The 14,476-nt window shown below is 40.4% G+C and overlaps 1 protein-coding gene across 5 annotated transcripts in view; it reads left to right on the top strand.

Moving 5' to 3' along the window:
• The window catches only part of CYLD (CYLD lysine 63 deubiquitinase), a 381,887-nt gene that overhangs the window by 116,024 nt on the left and 251,387 nt on the right, over nucleotides 1–14,476 (top strand). For all 5 annotated transcript variants that reach the window (XM_069216436.1, XM_069216434.1, XM_069216435.1 and 2 more), the window contains exon 3: nucleotides 7,615–7,917. In XM_069216436.1, the coding sequence (XP_069072537.1) occupies nucleotides 7,615–7,917 (303 nt within the window). The remainder of the gene's footprint in view (nucleotides 1–7,614; nucleotides 7,918–14,476) is intronic.

The raw sequence follows: 14,476 nt of genomic DNA, 5'->3' as shown, positions 1-14,476 counted from the left end.
GAAGCAACCTGTCCCCTGGACAAGTAGATATTTTAATAAATTCCACACCCCTGCAAAGTGGATTGTGCACCTTGATGAATGTTTGACTACAGGAACAGCCCAGCGCCACCAGACCATGAAGTAATATATACCCCTAAGTCTGAAAGAGCTTACACAAGGAGGGCATAGGAAATAAATGTTTTTTTTTGTTAAACACTAACAAAAAAAATGCTACACTATTCGTTCTAGTGATACGCTGACAGCCCTGAAGAATGCCCCTGACCAGATAACTAGCATGATGAGTGGGCAGAAACATGTCTGCACCTTCCAGGGATGATAGGGCCCCTAAACGTTCCATAAATTTGATTTTAATCATACTTAAGTTACCACTGAATAAAGGATACCTTTCTACTATACTTTAAGGTATTTTAACCTAACAGCTGGATCCCAGCATTACCTAGAGAAATGCTACATATCTGATAGAGACATCTAGCTGCAGATTCCTTACTTTAGAATCTCCCCAGGCACCAGCCTGGATCCTGAAACGTTGTTCCCCCAGAGTGCGTCTGCACATCGGCACAGGGCGTCACGCCGCACCATATTTACATCGTCCACCAGATGTGATGTCAGCGGAGTCCATATAAATGCCTTCCTGACGTGCCGAAATCAGTGCCTTCTTTTCCGTGCTTGCAACACAGATCTGGAGACGGCTGTTTTGGCCGTTTATTTGGCCTCCTTCAACGTTTTAATTGTGTTTGAAACAGTTTGTTTCTTATGTCTTCAGATTTAAATCCTGTGGGTTCTGTGGATAGGAAATGTCAGCTATGGATCCTCATTGGGGGTGTGCATGTGGTGTCAGGGTGAGCACCATGATGGTGAGGGCTGCGGCTCCTGTCAGTGACTTTGGCAGAAGGATCTGCGGGAGCGTCGAATGGAGCTTGTAGCGCGGATGGCAGAGTCTCAATCTTCTCGCCGCATGAAGTCTCGTTCTCGGTCTGATATCTGTTCTCAGGGGCCTTCCAGGGAGTCGTTGTCTTTAGCGTCAATCTCCATCGGCGTCTAAAGGTAAGTCGCATAGGCAGTCAAGGCCTTGGCATTTTCCAACCTCACCGCATTTGACCTCCCAACACTCCTCGGCTGAGGAGACGAAGGTCAGAGTCTTCCGCCCATCTTCCTCCCGTTCTTGGAGATGGGTCGACTCCAGATGAGATGCCTGCATTTTAATCTTCCCTGCACGCCATCTTTGGTCAGCCACCTCCCTCTGGGAGCGTCAGTTGTTCCCAAGGATGTGAGAAGTGCCTTGACTGAGTCTACGCCTGCAGGTTCACCGTTCGCTGCAGTTGGGCCTTCGGCATCCATTGACGCAACTACTGCAGCACCGGTGCACAGCCCTTCGGGGTTCCCACCTTCGGTGCCAATCTCTGATCAGCTGACTCTGGTGACTTCGCTGGATCCGCAGATCGAAGTCAACGCCCCCTCTCCATCTGATGTTGAAGCCGACGTCAAGGCCTTACCTTCTTGACGTCAGGAATGGCGCCAGTCATTCCTCCTCAGGCATCCACACCTGTTGTTCCTGTTGCAGCAGATGGTAGGGAGGCGATACTGGAGTTGGGGCCTCCAAGAGAGGACAGCTGGTTGTCTGATTTGACTACTGCTAGTGACTTGGATTCTTCTCCAGCCTCAGACCTCTTTTCACCTCCTGGACTTGCTACAGAAGCCAGTTCCTCCTTTGCGGATATGCTTAGAGGGTTGCGGAGGTGTTGAGTCTCTCCCTTCCTTTAATGGAATTGGATTCAGTTCCTCTGATTGATATACTCTATCAAAGCCAGACAGGATTTGAACCAGTGCTCCCCTACAGCGAAGCACTCCATGATGTCTTGTTGGGTGCTCGTGCTAAGCCTTATACAGGGGACCCTGTTGATCGGGATATATCCTACAGGCACTGTCCTGTCCCTGGAGACCCACCTTGTTTGATCAGGCATCCAGCTCATCACAGTTTAGTGGCACAGGCTACATTGGCTTGCCCTGATGAAGAGTCCCTCCCACATGTTCCCCCTGACAGAGCTCCAGGAGTGTAGATGTTTGCTACAGGTATATTTTTTCCTTTGCCAATTCTGCATTGTGTGAACACATCCTGTGTTCTTGGACGTTTTTGTCATTCCTTGTGGGACTCCTTAGCGAATATTTTACCTCTGTTTTTAGAAATCAGTAGCACTCGCACTACTTTCTTTCAGGACGGGTGTAATGCAGCTAACTTGATCCTTTGCTGTGACATGGATTCCACTGACTGTAGGTTACACTATGGCTTCCTCTTTTGCGCTTCATTTCTAGGCCTTGTTGCGTACCTCAGGGTTTTCAGAGCCAGTCCAAACTATGTTACTGGACATACCATTTGATGATGGCTGATTCCACCTTGATTTGTTTCCGTCATAGTAGGGTCGGGGCAACAAGTTAATTCCGTTTCTCTCTTTACCCTTTGGGTTGTACATCATTCTTGTCGTGACGTGTTCTTCAGTACTTCCGCACGTGCTTCTTTATTCGGCTGGACAGTGAGACTTTCAGTTATACTGGCTCATTTTTCTTGGAATGCCCGGTGGTTGTTCTTGTTTTCCAGGTGTACATTTCCTGGGCTTGTTATTACAGTAATGTGGACAACCTATTGAAGCTTTTTATGTTCGATATTCAAGGTTTCTTCCTTTTTCTTTATTACTTGATGTAAATGAATGACTTATGCTTCATGTTGTCATTGTTGTCCAAGTAGAGGGCTATCTCTTTATAGAACATCTACAGTAAGGTGTTCTCTCATACTTCACTCTGAAGACAAGCTTATGTTTAAAAGTTGTTATTACTTTGGCATAAATCATACTCTGGTAGAGTATTTATGTAGTATGTTAGGATACTAACATTCATTACGTCTGCTATTCACTTTCTGTTGGAGATTCTCAATTCCTCCAATTGCAAACAATTAGTTTTCTAACTTTTGCACTTTTGAACAATTTTACTAGCATCCCTTTTATAGGGACCTGGGGATTTCACCAGCTGTTTTGGTGCTATGGACTTTTCCATAGTGTTCATAAGTTTGTTGAACATTCTTCTTTCTTTTCCTGACTTCGGGTCAGTTCATGATTACGACTTCATTGACATGTATCTCTTATCATTTTGATTGATCGATTGTGTAGACTGATTGTTATTCAACTATTGAGAGTTGTTTTACATTTTGCATGCCAGCCTTCCTTCCCTTGGAAGTATTTTACCCCTTTCACGGATTCTTCTTCTTTTTTGTGAAGATTTTCTGTCATGTTTGATGAGGTTATTGTTGATACCTCATATGGGTACGATTATTTTCCTTTTACATGGAGTTACCAATGCCCCAATGTTTAGGGTCAGAGACCCTCATACTGACAGTAAGGGTCTATTCCAGGTGTGTCAGTAGTAGTTTTTCTTCTTTAGCTTCTACATATTGTTGTTAAGTTCTCACTTGCAGGCGTGTTGTCCTTGGATTTATTCATTCTACTCGGACAGATTCTTTCTGGAGGATCTTGTCCATTTTATAGTCCTCGTCCTTGAGGCTCTTTCTGGTGCATCTCGATACCTCCTATCACTTATTACTTATTACTTATAGAGTGTTACATTGCTCTCGGTTTCCCCTACTGCACCAGGGCCCTTCCTTGTTTTTCACAAAAAATAGGATGAATATATATTTATATATATATATATATATATATATATATATATATATATATAAATATATATATAACATCTAAATGTTTTCTTCTATTTGCTACTTTTACTGAAAGTACTCTGTTCTATGCTCAATTGATTGTTATTGTCCTTTTCATGGGGGCATATGGGGATGTATGTAGATGTGTGTGTGTATTTATCTATGTATAATAGTATGATTAGTGGACATGGGAGTTATTTTTTTCACTCCTATTTCAGTGAAAAGTTGTATATTGCAAACCTCTTTAGGTTGTTTTTATTGTATTTCCTTCTTTTCCTAGGGAACTAGTGTATTTATATGCCAAATTATTAGCATTGTTGTATTCATTGAGGGCAAGTGTATGTTTTCTCTGCACGTGATACACTATTTATGTTTGTCTTATGGTGTAGGTCTTACATAGTAAGAGCTAGGAGCTATAGCTCAGTGGTAGCGATTCTTACCTGTATTTCTTTTTTTTTTTTTGTGTATTGGTTCAGACTCCATCAAAGGCAAGGGTTCGTTCCCCACCCTAGGAGTCAGCAGCAACTAATAAATCCTTCTCTTAAGGTTTTGCTCCATGGCAGAACATGCTGATCCGTGTTCCAGCAGGGTAGGACATGCAGTTTCAGTCTACATATCAAAATATATAGATTTATCTTCAATAGTTAACTTGGCACTATCAATCAATCAATAGTTTATTCGGTCCAGGTTTGGACCATTTGAGAAATTAAAAAATAATTATACATACAGAAGGATAAAAACTTGGCACTACTATCATGTGATCATGGGTATCCTTTCTTAACGTTTTCTTTGTCTTTTATGATGATATCAATGCAGTTACTCCACAGTATTTATGAGATGTTCGTACTTGGACTCATGCTTGGACTCACATCTCGTACCTTAAACTTAAACTGTTTATTTACCTTTAACACCAATTGCTCCTATTGAAATGGATTTCTTTATTCCAATGTTTTTGATTGTTTATGACTCCTCATCTTGGTTTTTCTCAGGAGTCTTTAGTTGTGAAATATGTTAAGGCTTGCCTACATTCTTTTGCATGTCAGTCTTTTTGCTTTACTCTAGACCAAATTTGTTTTCACACCATAATTTTAATTATTATTGATCACGAGTGATGCTATTCACATGTTCTAAAGGTTATTATAATTGTTTTTTTTACACTATTCATTTTTACTAAAGACAACGCACTCCTTCATATTAATATTACGAGTGCATAGTTTATTCTCCAGCGCTAAACCAGTTTTTTTCTGGATAAAAGAATTGCAATGTGGTTAACTTGCTTATGACACCCAATTGACATGCAATCATGGATGAGCTTATTTCTTGCTCTCATGATTTATAGTGTTAGCCATCTGTGGTTACTTCCATAGGTTGGGATGTCGTAATATATATTCTTATTTTTCCTCATTATTATTATTCTTATCTGGTCTTTTTCTCTGGTTCTGGACTGGTGTTACAATACTTAGAGACTTTTAGGGAGTCTCAGTCCGCAGTCGCTCCTCTGGGTTATTTAGCTTTGGTATCTGATTCTGAAGAAAGGAATCTGCGGCTAGATTTCTCTATCAGATGAATAAGTTACTTACCTTTGGTAACACATTATCTGGTAGAGACAGGATCTAGCAGCAGATTACTTAACTTCCCTCCCATCCTCCCTGCTCCGCCTACTGAGTTCCTCTTTTGTCTCCGAGGATTTTATTTTAGAAATCATTATCTAGAATTCAGAATTCTGTGATTATTTGACAAAAGGGTGTCCTTTGTTCAAAGCATACTGTTTCAGTAGGCAGTTTCTACTTGTGGCTCCACATTTTGAGCTCAGAAAATAGTCACAGAAGAAACTGATGTCGGCGACGGAGTTCAATGGACTCCACTGATGTCACATCTGATGGACGATGTTGATACAGTCTCACGACTCCCTCTGTCGACGCACAGACTTACAGTGGGGGAAGAAAGCTTCTGGATCCAGGCTGGCGCCTGGGAAGATTTTAAAGTAAGGAATCTAAGGCTAAATCCTGTCTCTACCAGATAATTTGTTACCGAAAGTAAAAAACATGTTTGTTAAGAACTCCCTCATTGATTGGGGTTGAGTCCAGTCTGATAGTATATCATCTTATCAGGGTGGAAAGAGGTGGACAATGAAGAAGCATGCCTCATCATGTGAGTGAGACCACCTTGTCTAAATCTTTCTCAGACCCAGTAGGGGCCTGGAAACCTAGGAACAAGTAGCTAGAAACATGAGTCTCCCGCTCTGGAGACTTATTCGCCACACCTTCTTGTGTTTTGTTTATTGTTTTGTGGGAGGGAGTGCGGTAGTCAGTTCTGCCTGTTGCTTGGTTTTATGGTTTACAACCAAGCTTTGCCAATAAGAGTTATGTTTTGTAGACTTATTTCTATGCATTGCTGTACTTGTACTTCTCTATTTATAAAACTGTAAGTACCATGTCATAAAGCAACAAGACAAGGTGGATTAGCAGGTCTGACATTGGAATGGGTATTCAAGTGGTACCATGTTGAGTGCCACCGAGCAGGTGGTGCCCATTGCTCCAATAAAATAAAACAGGACATCGAAGACTCGTTAACCTTCCAGTAGTCCTGCTGCGAGTCACTTCGTCTTTTCAGTTTAAAGTAAGGCACCCTGCTGCAAGTGCAGCAGATTTGCGAAGAACTGTTCACATGCCACACTTATTGGCTAGTTTTGTAACTGTCACATTAAATGTGTAGCAGCCTCCCGGAAAGAGTAACCGGTTTCTCATACTTAACTTTGTGCATGTGAGCCCGCCACCCCCACGAGGACGAAATTGAGTTTGACTCTCATTTGTATTCCATCCTTTGCCTTCTCTGTTATACTACCAACAAGTGAAAGTACCCTCTTTGAATAAAAGTTTTGTAACTTGACATGCCATCACCTCTTCATGCCCGTCTTACCAAAACCTTTCAGTTTAAACACTACAGATCTACTGGCTTTCTTAATGCTTGTGATGAATCGTACTGAAAACATGTAATTATGTTGGTTCAGCTCAAGTTAGTGGACTTGAAAAATAAAATAGGATAGATTGTCCCCTGGAAATGCATGGTGGGCGAATCTACATTTTGAGTAATTTGTGCAGCTCCAAAGCATCAGCTGAATCTCAAGCTGCTTTGGGTGGCTAAAGAACCATTTGCCAAAGATAAATAGAAGAGCATGGAGCAGTGAAGTTAGGAGTGTCCTGTGCTTGAATTCCTGGGTGCACCCTTTTTTTTCGCCAGAGCCAATTTTGACCCATAGGCAAAACGTGAGAATGATAATTGCCTAAAAGGGATACACCAAGGCTGCAAACGTGGCACGCGGTAGACGCAAAGATACTGGGAACCAACAGGAAGGAGATCAAAGGGTCAGATTGAGTACTAACTGGGCTTTGAAAGAGATCGGAGTGCTACAATTGTTGAGACAAGTAACAGATGGGTTTGGGAGCGCATCTTGAGCATTAGTGGCAAAATCAAGGATGGGAAGCAAACTAGCCAAAGAAATAAAGGCTGGAGGAAACACCTTTGTTTAAATTATGTTTTTTCTTTTCTTTTTGCAGTACTTGCTTCCGAGTATAATCAGTGTTGTTTGAATGAAAATGCAACATAGAAACAAGTTGGACCACATTTTAATAGCAAGTATAAACAACTCCAACTTTATGGGATTTGTAGTAATATAGCTTTTATTATTGAAAGCACATTATTTACATGTAATGAATGTTTTGAGTACAGTCATCGGATATTTACATTTTAATATGCTTTTGCAATACTATATTGTATTTTCCTGGAATTTACTTCAGTTTCCCACTTATGCTTCTTAATCGATTTGATTTTCAGGTTTATTATGTCACTACCTAATGACAGTAGATACATCAGTGGAAGAGTTGTCATTGAGTTAAACTTTTTTTATTCTTTAGGATGAAGGCCGTGGTCAAGGCTTCACTGATGGGTCTTACCAAAGTAAACAGCTTTTCAACTGCGATGAAGAGTGTGGAGTTTTTGTCGCATTGGACAAACTTGAGTTGTATGACGAAGAAGATGATGACCTGGAGACTGACTATGCATCCCCTATAGACCCCTCACAGGCGGAAGTACCACCTTTGGATATAAATTCCAGGGTTTCTTTGAAAATTGGAGAAGGAATGGAATTTGGCACAGTCATTTTCTGTGATGTCTTACCTGGAAAGGAAAGTTTGGGGTTCTTTGTTGGAGTCGATATGGTGAGATAATTTCATTTATTTCTGTTGCCTTTGTTTACACAAACATACGTTTGGAAGCGTTTCGAAATGCTGCTCCAACATATAAAGGTGCATGTGAATGAAAAAAGAGCTTCTGGCTCCCAGTGTTTCTGGTGTCAGTAATGCCTTGTTTCAGTAAGTGTAAAAAAACAAAACAAAGACCCATGTACCTAGTTTTAACTAAAGGCAGCCGGCAAGTTTATTTGTTTGAAAGTTAATGTGCACTGTTTACAATGTTACATCAGATCTCTTATTGCTGTGTGGTTTGCGTACATTTCTTTGACACTAAACAATGTGTTGTTTTGCCCAAGGCAGAGGAGATTTCTGCAAGTCAAAGATGTTTAGAAAGCACTCTTTTGCCAGCACCTGCCTCAATCACGTCGAAAACCAATCGACCAAAACAGAAAGTAGACTCGAATGTCTCCCTCGTGTGTGTGTAACCATATCCTGTCCATCTTCTAGTCCAATAAACACTGCTCTATCCAAAATTACACATTTTAATTTTGGTAGATGCTAATACTGAAAAGTGTGTTTTAAGAGATGCAAACTTTAAAGGAAAGTTTAAGTGAGTGTATAAAATCCAAGAAAGACATCTAGTACACGCACTACATGAATAACATGGTATCTTGATATATCATTAATGGTTTATTTGCTCTTTGTGCAAAATTATTAGCAATTAAAAAGAATTTGCACAACCCTAGAATGAAAAAGTGTATAATACAGAACCTCTTTAAGATCAAATAATGAGTATATAACACATTCTTAATAAAACAAATTCGAAATAAAAGCTATAGCAGACATTACATTAGTAATCCAGCTAATGCTTTCCAACCCCGAAAGTGCCAATGCTAAAAAAAGAGGTCCAAATGTTAATAAATCTCTTACTTTCCAAGACCTGAGTAAACAGCCAGAGCTCCGAAATGAAAATGTTACTTCTGCTTTTTCCCATCCTGTCAAAGATTGTTACTTCTAATTAGCTCAACCACCTGATCCACTCTTTCATATTATAAAAGACTAATGAAATGTTGGTCGTTCTGAACTAGGTCAGTGCCAACTATGTCTCATTACTAGTCAATATAGGTGCCTGGATAATGTTCATCTAGCAAGTAATTGAAGTGCTTGGTATGCGTCCTTATTAAGGAAACCTAGCAACATGAATCTATAAATGCATGTAGTGTATGACATTTACTCCACTGTATGTACACCAACCGTGTGGTCTGTTGCCATGGACACCAAGTGATACCACCAAACAGTCCAATAGCCTAACCCCCCAAAAAAAACTATATTAATAAACTGCAAACCTATTCTTATGCACCCTGGAGAAGCTAGAGGGTGACTTAAATCATGCTGTGATTTTGGGCATCTAAGCAGAAAGATAATTTAACTCTGAACTAATCATGGCCATAGCAATAGCAATCAGCAGCACAAATGCACAGTGAGGCAATGTTCTCCTGGGTGTAATATGCACATCATTCAGCAGTTTAAACATCCCTACAAAAGGTCATCACTCAGCCTGCTGGCATCTGACGCTGTTACCATTTGTAGAGTGATGTGAAGATGGTATTGCCATTCCGGGAATCCTTGTGATCTAGCCATCAATAAATGGATATTCTTGCTTCCTCTGAAAAGGTCACCAACTCTGAATTGAAGAGTTCCTTTAACAGATGATGGGACTTCAGCCTGTGGTTCCACAATTAATGCCTGCTACCCTACAGTTAACACAGCTGCTCTTAAGACCCAATGCAGCTCCTCCTTAGTTTAGCCTTCTTATGGGAGCTGCACTACAGAGTCCTCCACAGAATGCAAGTTCTATGTTCATTTTCTGGATTCAATCCGATCTGACTAAGTCGATCATGAATCCCAGGCTCTGCAGAAAATCCATGACCATCTCCACATCTTGTTGAAGGTATGTTACCTTTACCATGAAGCCTTTGTCACTTGGTATTTTACTATACAGTTTTTACAATACAGTAAATACCGTAAAGCAAGTTATAAGTATTTCACCAATGCAAGTAAATTATTTAATAATTCATATTACAAAAGTGTGTATGTGCCACTGGGTTCAAGCTAGCTACGCTTAGGAGGGGCGATACCCTGAAACCGGTCCCAGGATGCTTGTTGCCAGTCCGGAGAGGACCTGGCTTTGGCAGTTCGGGCTGAACTGTTCCCATGGGGAGCGGGGTCAAGACTGATTTTCATATGGCTGGGTCCAAACTAGGATGACGTGGCAAGCAAAATAATGTCGGATTAAACCCAGATCTGTGACAGGGAGTGAGTTTTTAAAACATTTCAACTCTTCGTCCATCATTTTATTTTGTGGTGTTGCTATATGTACCCTAAGGTGCTAGGGTATGCCCAGTCGTGGGTCTCTTGCTCGCTGCGCCACTGGATTCAAGCTAGCCTGGCTGATGAGGGGTGATACCCTGAAACCAGTTCTAGGATGCTTGTTTCTGGTCCAGAGAGGGCCTGGCTTGGCAGTTCGGGCTGAACTGTTCCCATGGGGAGCAGGGTCAAGACTGAATTGCAAATGGCTGGGTCCCACTCGGGTGATGTGGCAAGCAAAATAACGTTGGATTAAACCCAGATCTGTCACATGGAGTGAGTTTTTGAAACGTTTCAACTCTTCATCCATCATTTTATTTTGTGGAGTTGCTATATGTGCCCTAAGTTGCTAGGGTATACCCAGACGCGGGCCCCTTGCTCGCTGCACCACTCTATCTTTTCATTTTATTTGGTGCCGTTGCTGTGTGTGCCCTAAGTGGCTTGGGTATCATGCCTTGAAAATTCTACTCGCCCAGTGTCTATGGCGAGTCATAATTTATCAGGTTGAGCTATTTCTAGGACCTACTCGCCCGTTCTGAAGAGTTGACAAAGAGCAGGTGTTCTGTTCAGTCAGAAAGTGAAGGAGATATAAAGACACCTTTAAATCTTTTTATCTTGACACATTTGCTCTGTGTTCAGAGACAGAGGTCAAAAGTCCGTTAATCTTTTTACAATTACCTTTCCTTTTCTCTGACTGCAGAGTTCCAGGATTTTGAAAAGTGAACTGTCTGGCCTGCTGTATAAAGTGTGTGAAATGAAAAGCTTCAGGGAGTCAGATTTTTCCTAACACACATTTAAATAGCTAATAAGTCAACTGTACAAACATTCAAAAATATATTTCAGTTCTTGTGAAAGCTCATTTTTTGTACTTGAGTCAGTAGAACTGCAAGTTACTGGGAGGATTTTTGGCCATTTCTTGGAAATGTACTGTCTGTAAATGACAGTGCGCTACCACATCATGCCTCAGTACTTTATTATATTCAAGCTTGCCCGTCTGATGAGGGGTGATATCCCGAAACTGGTCTCAGGATACTTGTTTCCAGTCCAGGTAGGACCTGGCTTAGCAGTCGGGCTGGACTGTTCTCATGGGGAGCAGGGTCAAGACTGATTTGCATGGCTGGGTCCAACATGGTGTGACGTGGCAAGCAAAATAATGATGGATTAAATTCAGATCTGTGACGGGTGTGAGTGTTTGAAACATTTCAACACTCCGGCCATAATTGTTTGGTGTTCATATATGAACACACAAATATATAAAATGATTGTTACAAGTATATGTGAATATATATTTATATGTGATATATATATATATATATATATATATATATATATATATATATATATATATATACATTGCTTAGTTAAAAAGGGGTAGTAAGGGTTTTTTAAAGTTCAGAGTTTGGAAGGGATAAGGGGGTAGTAAAGGATTTTTGGAATTTAGGGATGAGTAAATTAAAAGGGTAGTAAGGGTTCATGGATAGATAAGGGTCAGTAAGGAAGGGGCTTTTAGGGTTCAGGTGTGGGTAGGGGGTAAGAAATCAGTGAAGGACATTTGGGATTGGCAGGGGTAATGGTTTGTAAAGAATGGGTAAGTTTAAGGGAGTTTTAGGGTTTAGTGTTGGGTAAGGAGTTTTTAAATTTAGGGATAGGTGGAGGTTATGGGTAGTAAGGATTTTGTTTAGGATTTAGGGATGATTTGAGGGGGTTATATTTTATGTATAGATACTAATAGATAGGCAGATGGTATGGCTGTTCCCCCATTTTAAAAGGAAATATATATTTATGTATATAAAAATGGGTATAAAATGGGGCTCCCACCATTTAAGTGGATGGAAATGTTGTCGGGAAACTGAAATAAATAAAATCAGGTCTCCTCTTGGCAAGGCAAAAGCAGGTTTACTGTTATGGCAGGGAGAGTAGCTGTCCCAAGACAGGTAAAAAGCTGGCCCCAAATGACTGTTAACAGACAGCCCCTTATATGTGTCCTCATACTTCTAATCTTATGACTGCACATTCTACATTGTAATTCTAACAGTGCTTACCAAACCATTTATTTTCTTCTTTTATATGTATGTGTGTGCATTTGTGTTTTATTGCTCTGCTACCAAGACTTCTTATCAGATTCTGTGTACTTGTTTTACCTGTCTCCTGCTCACATTTTTTGTCATGTTTTCAATTTACCAAGAGCAAAGAGTACGTGCTTGTGTGTTGTGACCATAAATTCCTCTAAGCTTGCAAACACAGGTTTCCTTTACTAAAAGCTTTCTGATCTTGCACTCTATTTTCCAGTGAACTCTTCACCTATCTTTCATCATTGTAGAACTTAGACCTATACTGTTCTTTTACCACTTATAACTCAGTAACACTCTCTATAAATGTCTGTGATGCATTTTTGTCATATTTAGTTTCCTCGCTACATTCCCCCTTCTAGTTGCTGTTTCAACTACAGGCTCTAATCCTAGGTCTGCACTTGGTATTAGATGATATGTATTACCCTGAGCATCAAATACTTATGTAGGTATCCTAACTGTAAACATCTCTCTCGCCTCTGTACTGATCTTTCTACAACATGCTATAATTAATTGAATTCCACAACATATCAACAACATTGTCACAAGTGCTGGCAATAAAGCTTTTAACAATCATGACATCTAGGATGCTAGTAAAGCAAACCACCGCTGAACCAATTATCTGGGGCACCTCCTTCATCTACCATTTTCTTCTGTAAATTATACATAGTTTTCATAGCCTCTGACAAAGTTCCTTGATCCACGTCATTTGCTAGGACATAGATACAACAAGCATTTCCTATCTTGGCACATACCCCTCCTCCCATGGCCATCATAAGGTCAAGTACATAACAATCCTGCATTGTCATCATTCTTATGGCACGCAGCTCTTCCTTTATGGCATTAAATCTATCTTTTGTGGTATTGGTTGTCATCAGAAGTACCCATCTAGTTATTTGTAGCCATCTAGCAGTTGCTTTTGCCTGAACAAATGGCAAAATACTTCCAAAGAATAAATCAGCATCACCAAACAACCCGTACTCTTGGGGAATATCCTTCCAATTAGTAGTGCCATAATATTCTGCAGCTCTTCTCCGTTGGTGATGATGTAACAACATTGTTGGACAGCTAATGGGGGTGTTCATATAGTATAGAAAGGTTGACTTCTGGAATTACCAAGACGGGGGCGTGCAAAGTGTCTAGTGAACAGAGGCCTCTCCAGTTCGGTGGTACTGAACATACAGTAGTTCTTCACACTAACAGTAATAGTCCATGAGGCTGGAGGTGCCCTCCTGCATGTCAACATGATCTATTGCGGCACTGCATTTGATATTCTGTCATACACTAATGTTGTGGTTTCCTCTGAAACATAGAGAAACAGACATTAATCTCATGACTGCCTGAGGACTTACTTGTACTATCCATACAAATGTATCGCACAACGTTATCATCCCATGTGCAGACACACTCTTTTAATGCATCCTGCCTAATATCAGTACCATTCCATAAAGGCTTGATTGACCCCTACAGGAGGATTCAGTATCAGAATGCCATTGATCATGGGCACAAACTGATCCGGTAACTCTAAATCCTGGCCTACAAACACAATCTGGGGGTAAAGGATTTGCTAAATAACTATTACAGTCGGTGGGCGAGTGTGTTACTTCTAAAAAACCCTAACCTAAAACTGTTTGTGTCCATTTTGCAGTGTTAGGACGACCTGTTTTCTTCGATTGTGCTATGTCATCCTTAATGTCCTGTCTGTAATGATATATAAAACTTCTGCTAAGTCTTATTTTCTGGCATTAACTAGAAATGTTACTAGCCTAGCTGCATTTGGGCCTCAATCCTGCACAGGTAGAAATCTAAAAGACAGCGATGTGTCTGAGGGTACTTCTTTAGTCAAGTGTAACCTATCTGATCCTGTGGCATGAGGAATTAATGAGCACACAAAACACGTCATTGGTACTTTCTAATCCTATGTCTACCATGTTGATGCCTCAGTTATCTAACAATCTAGTATGAATGCTATGTTGAAACATATTTGTATGAATAGACAGTTTTTTTACGCAGGTGTGTGATATTAGAACTAAAATATACATTACTCTAAAGAAGCAAAAGTAGAAATTATAGTGTCAAAAGACAAAAAAGGAAAGAGAACAGAAATACATAACTTTTGTTTAGCTTGTTCAGAAAATTGTCCATAGGCA

The sequence above is a fragment of the Pleurodeles waltl genome, chromosome 12, assembly GCF_031143425.1.
Source record: "Pleurodeles waltl isolate 20211129_DDA chromosome 12, aPleWal1.hap1.20221129, whole genome shotgun sequence".
NCBI lineage: Eukaryota > Metazoa > Chordata > Amphibia > Caudata > Salamandridae > Pleurodeles > Pleurodeles waltl.
This window is presented reverse-complemented; position numbering and strand designations above follow the sequence as displayed.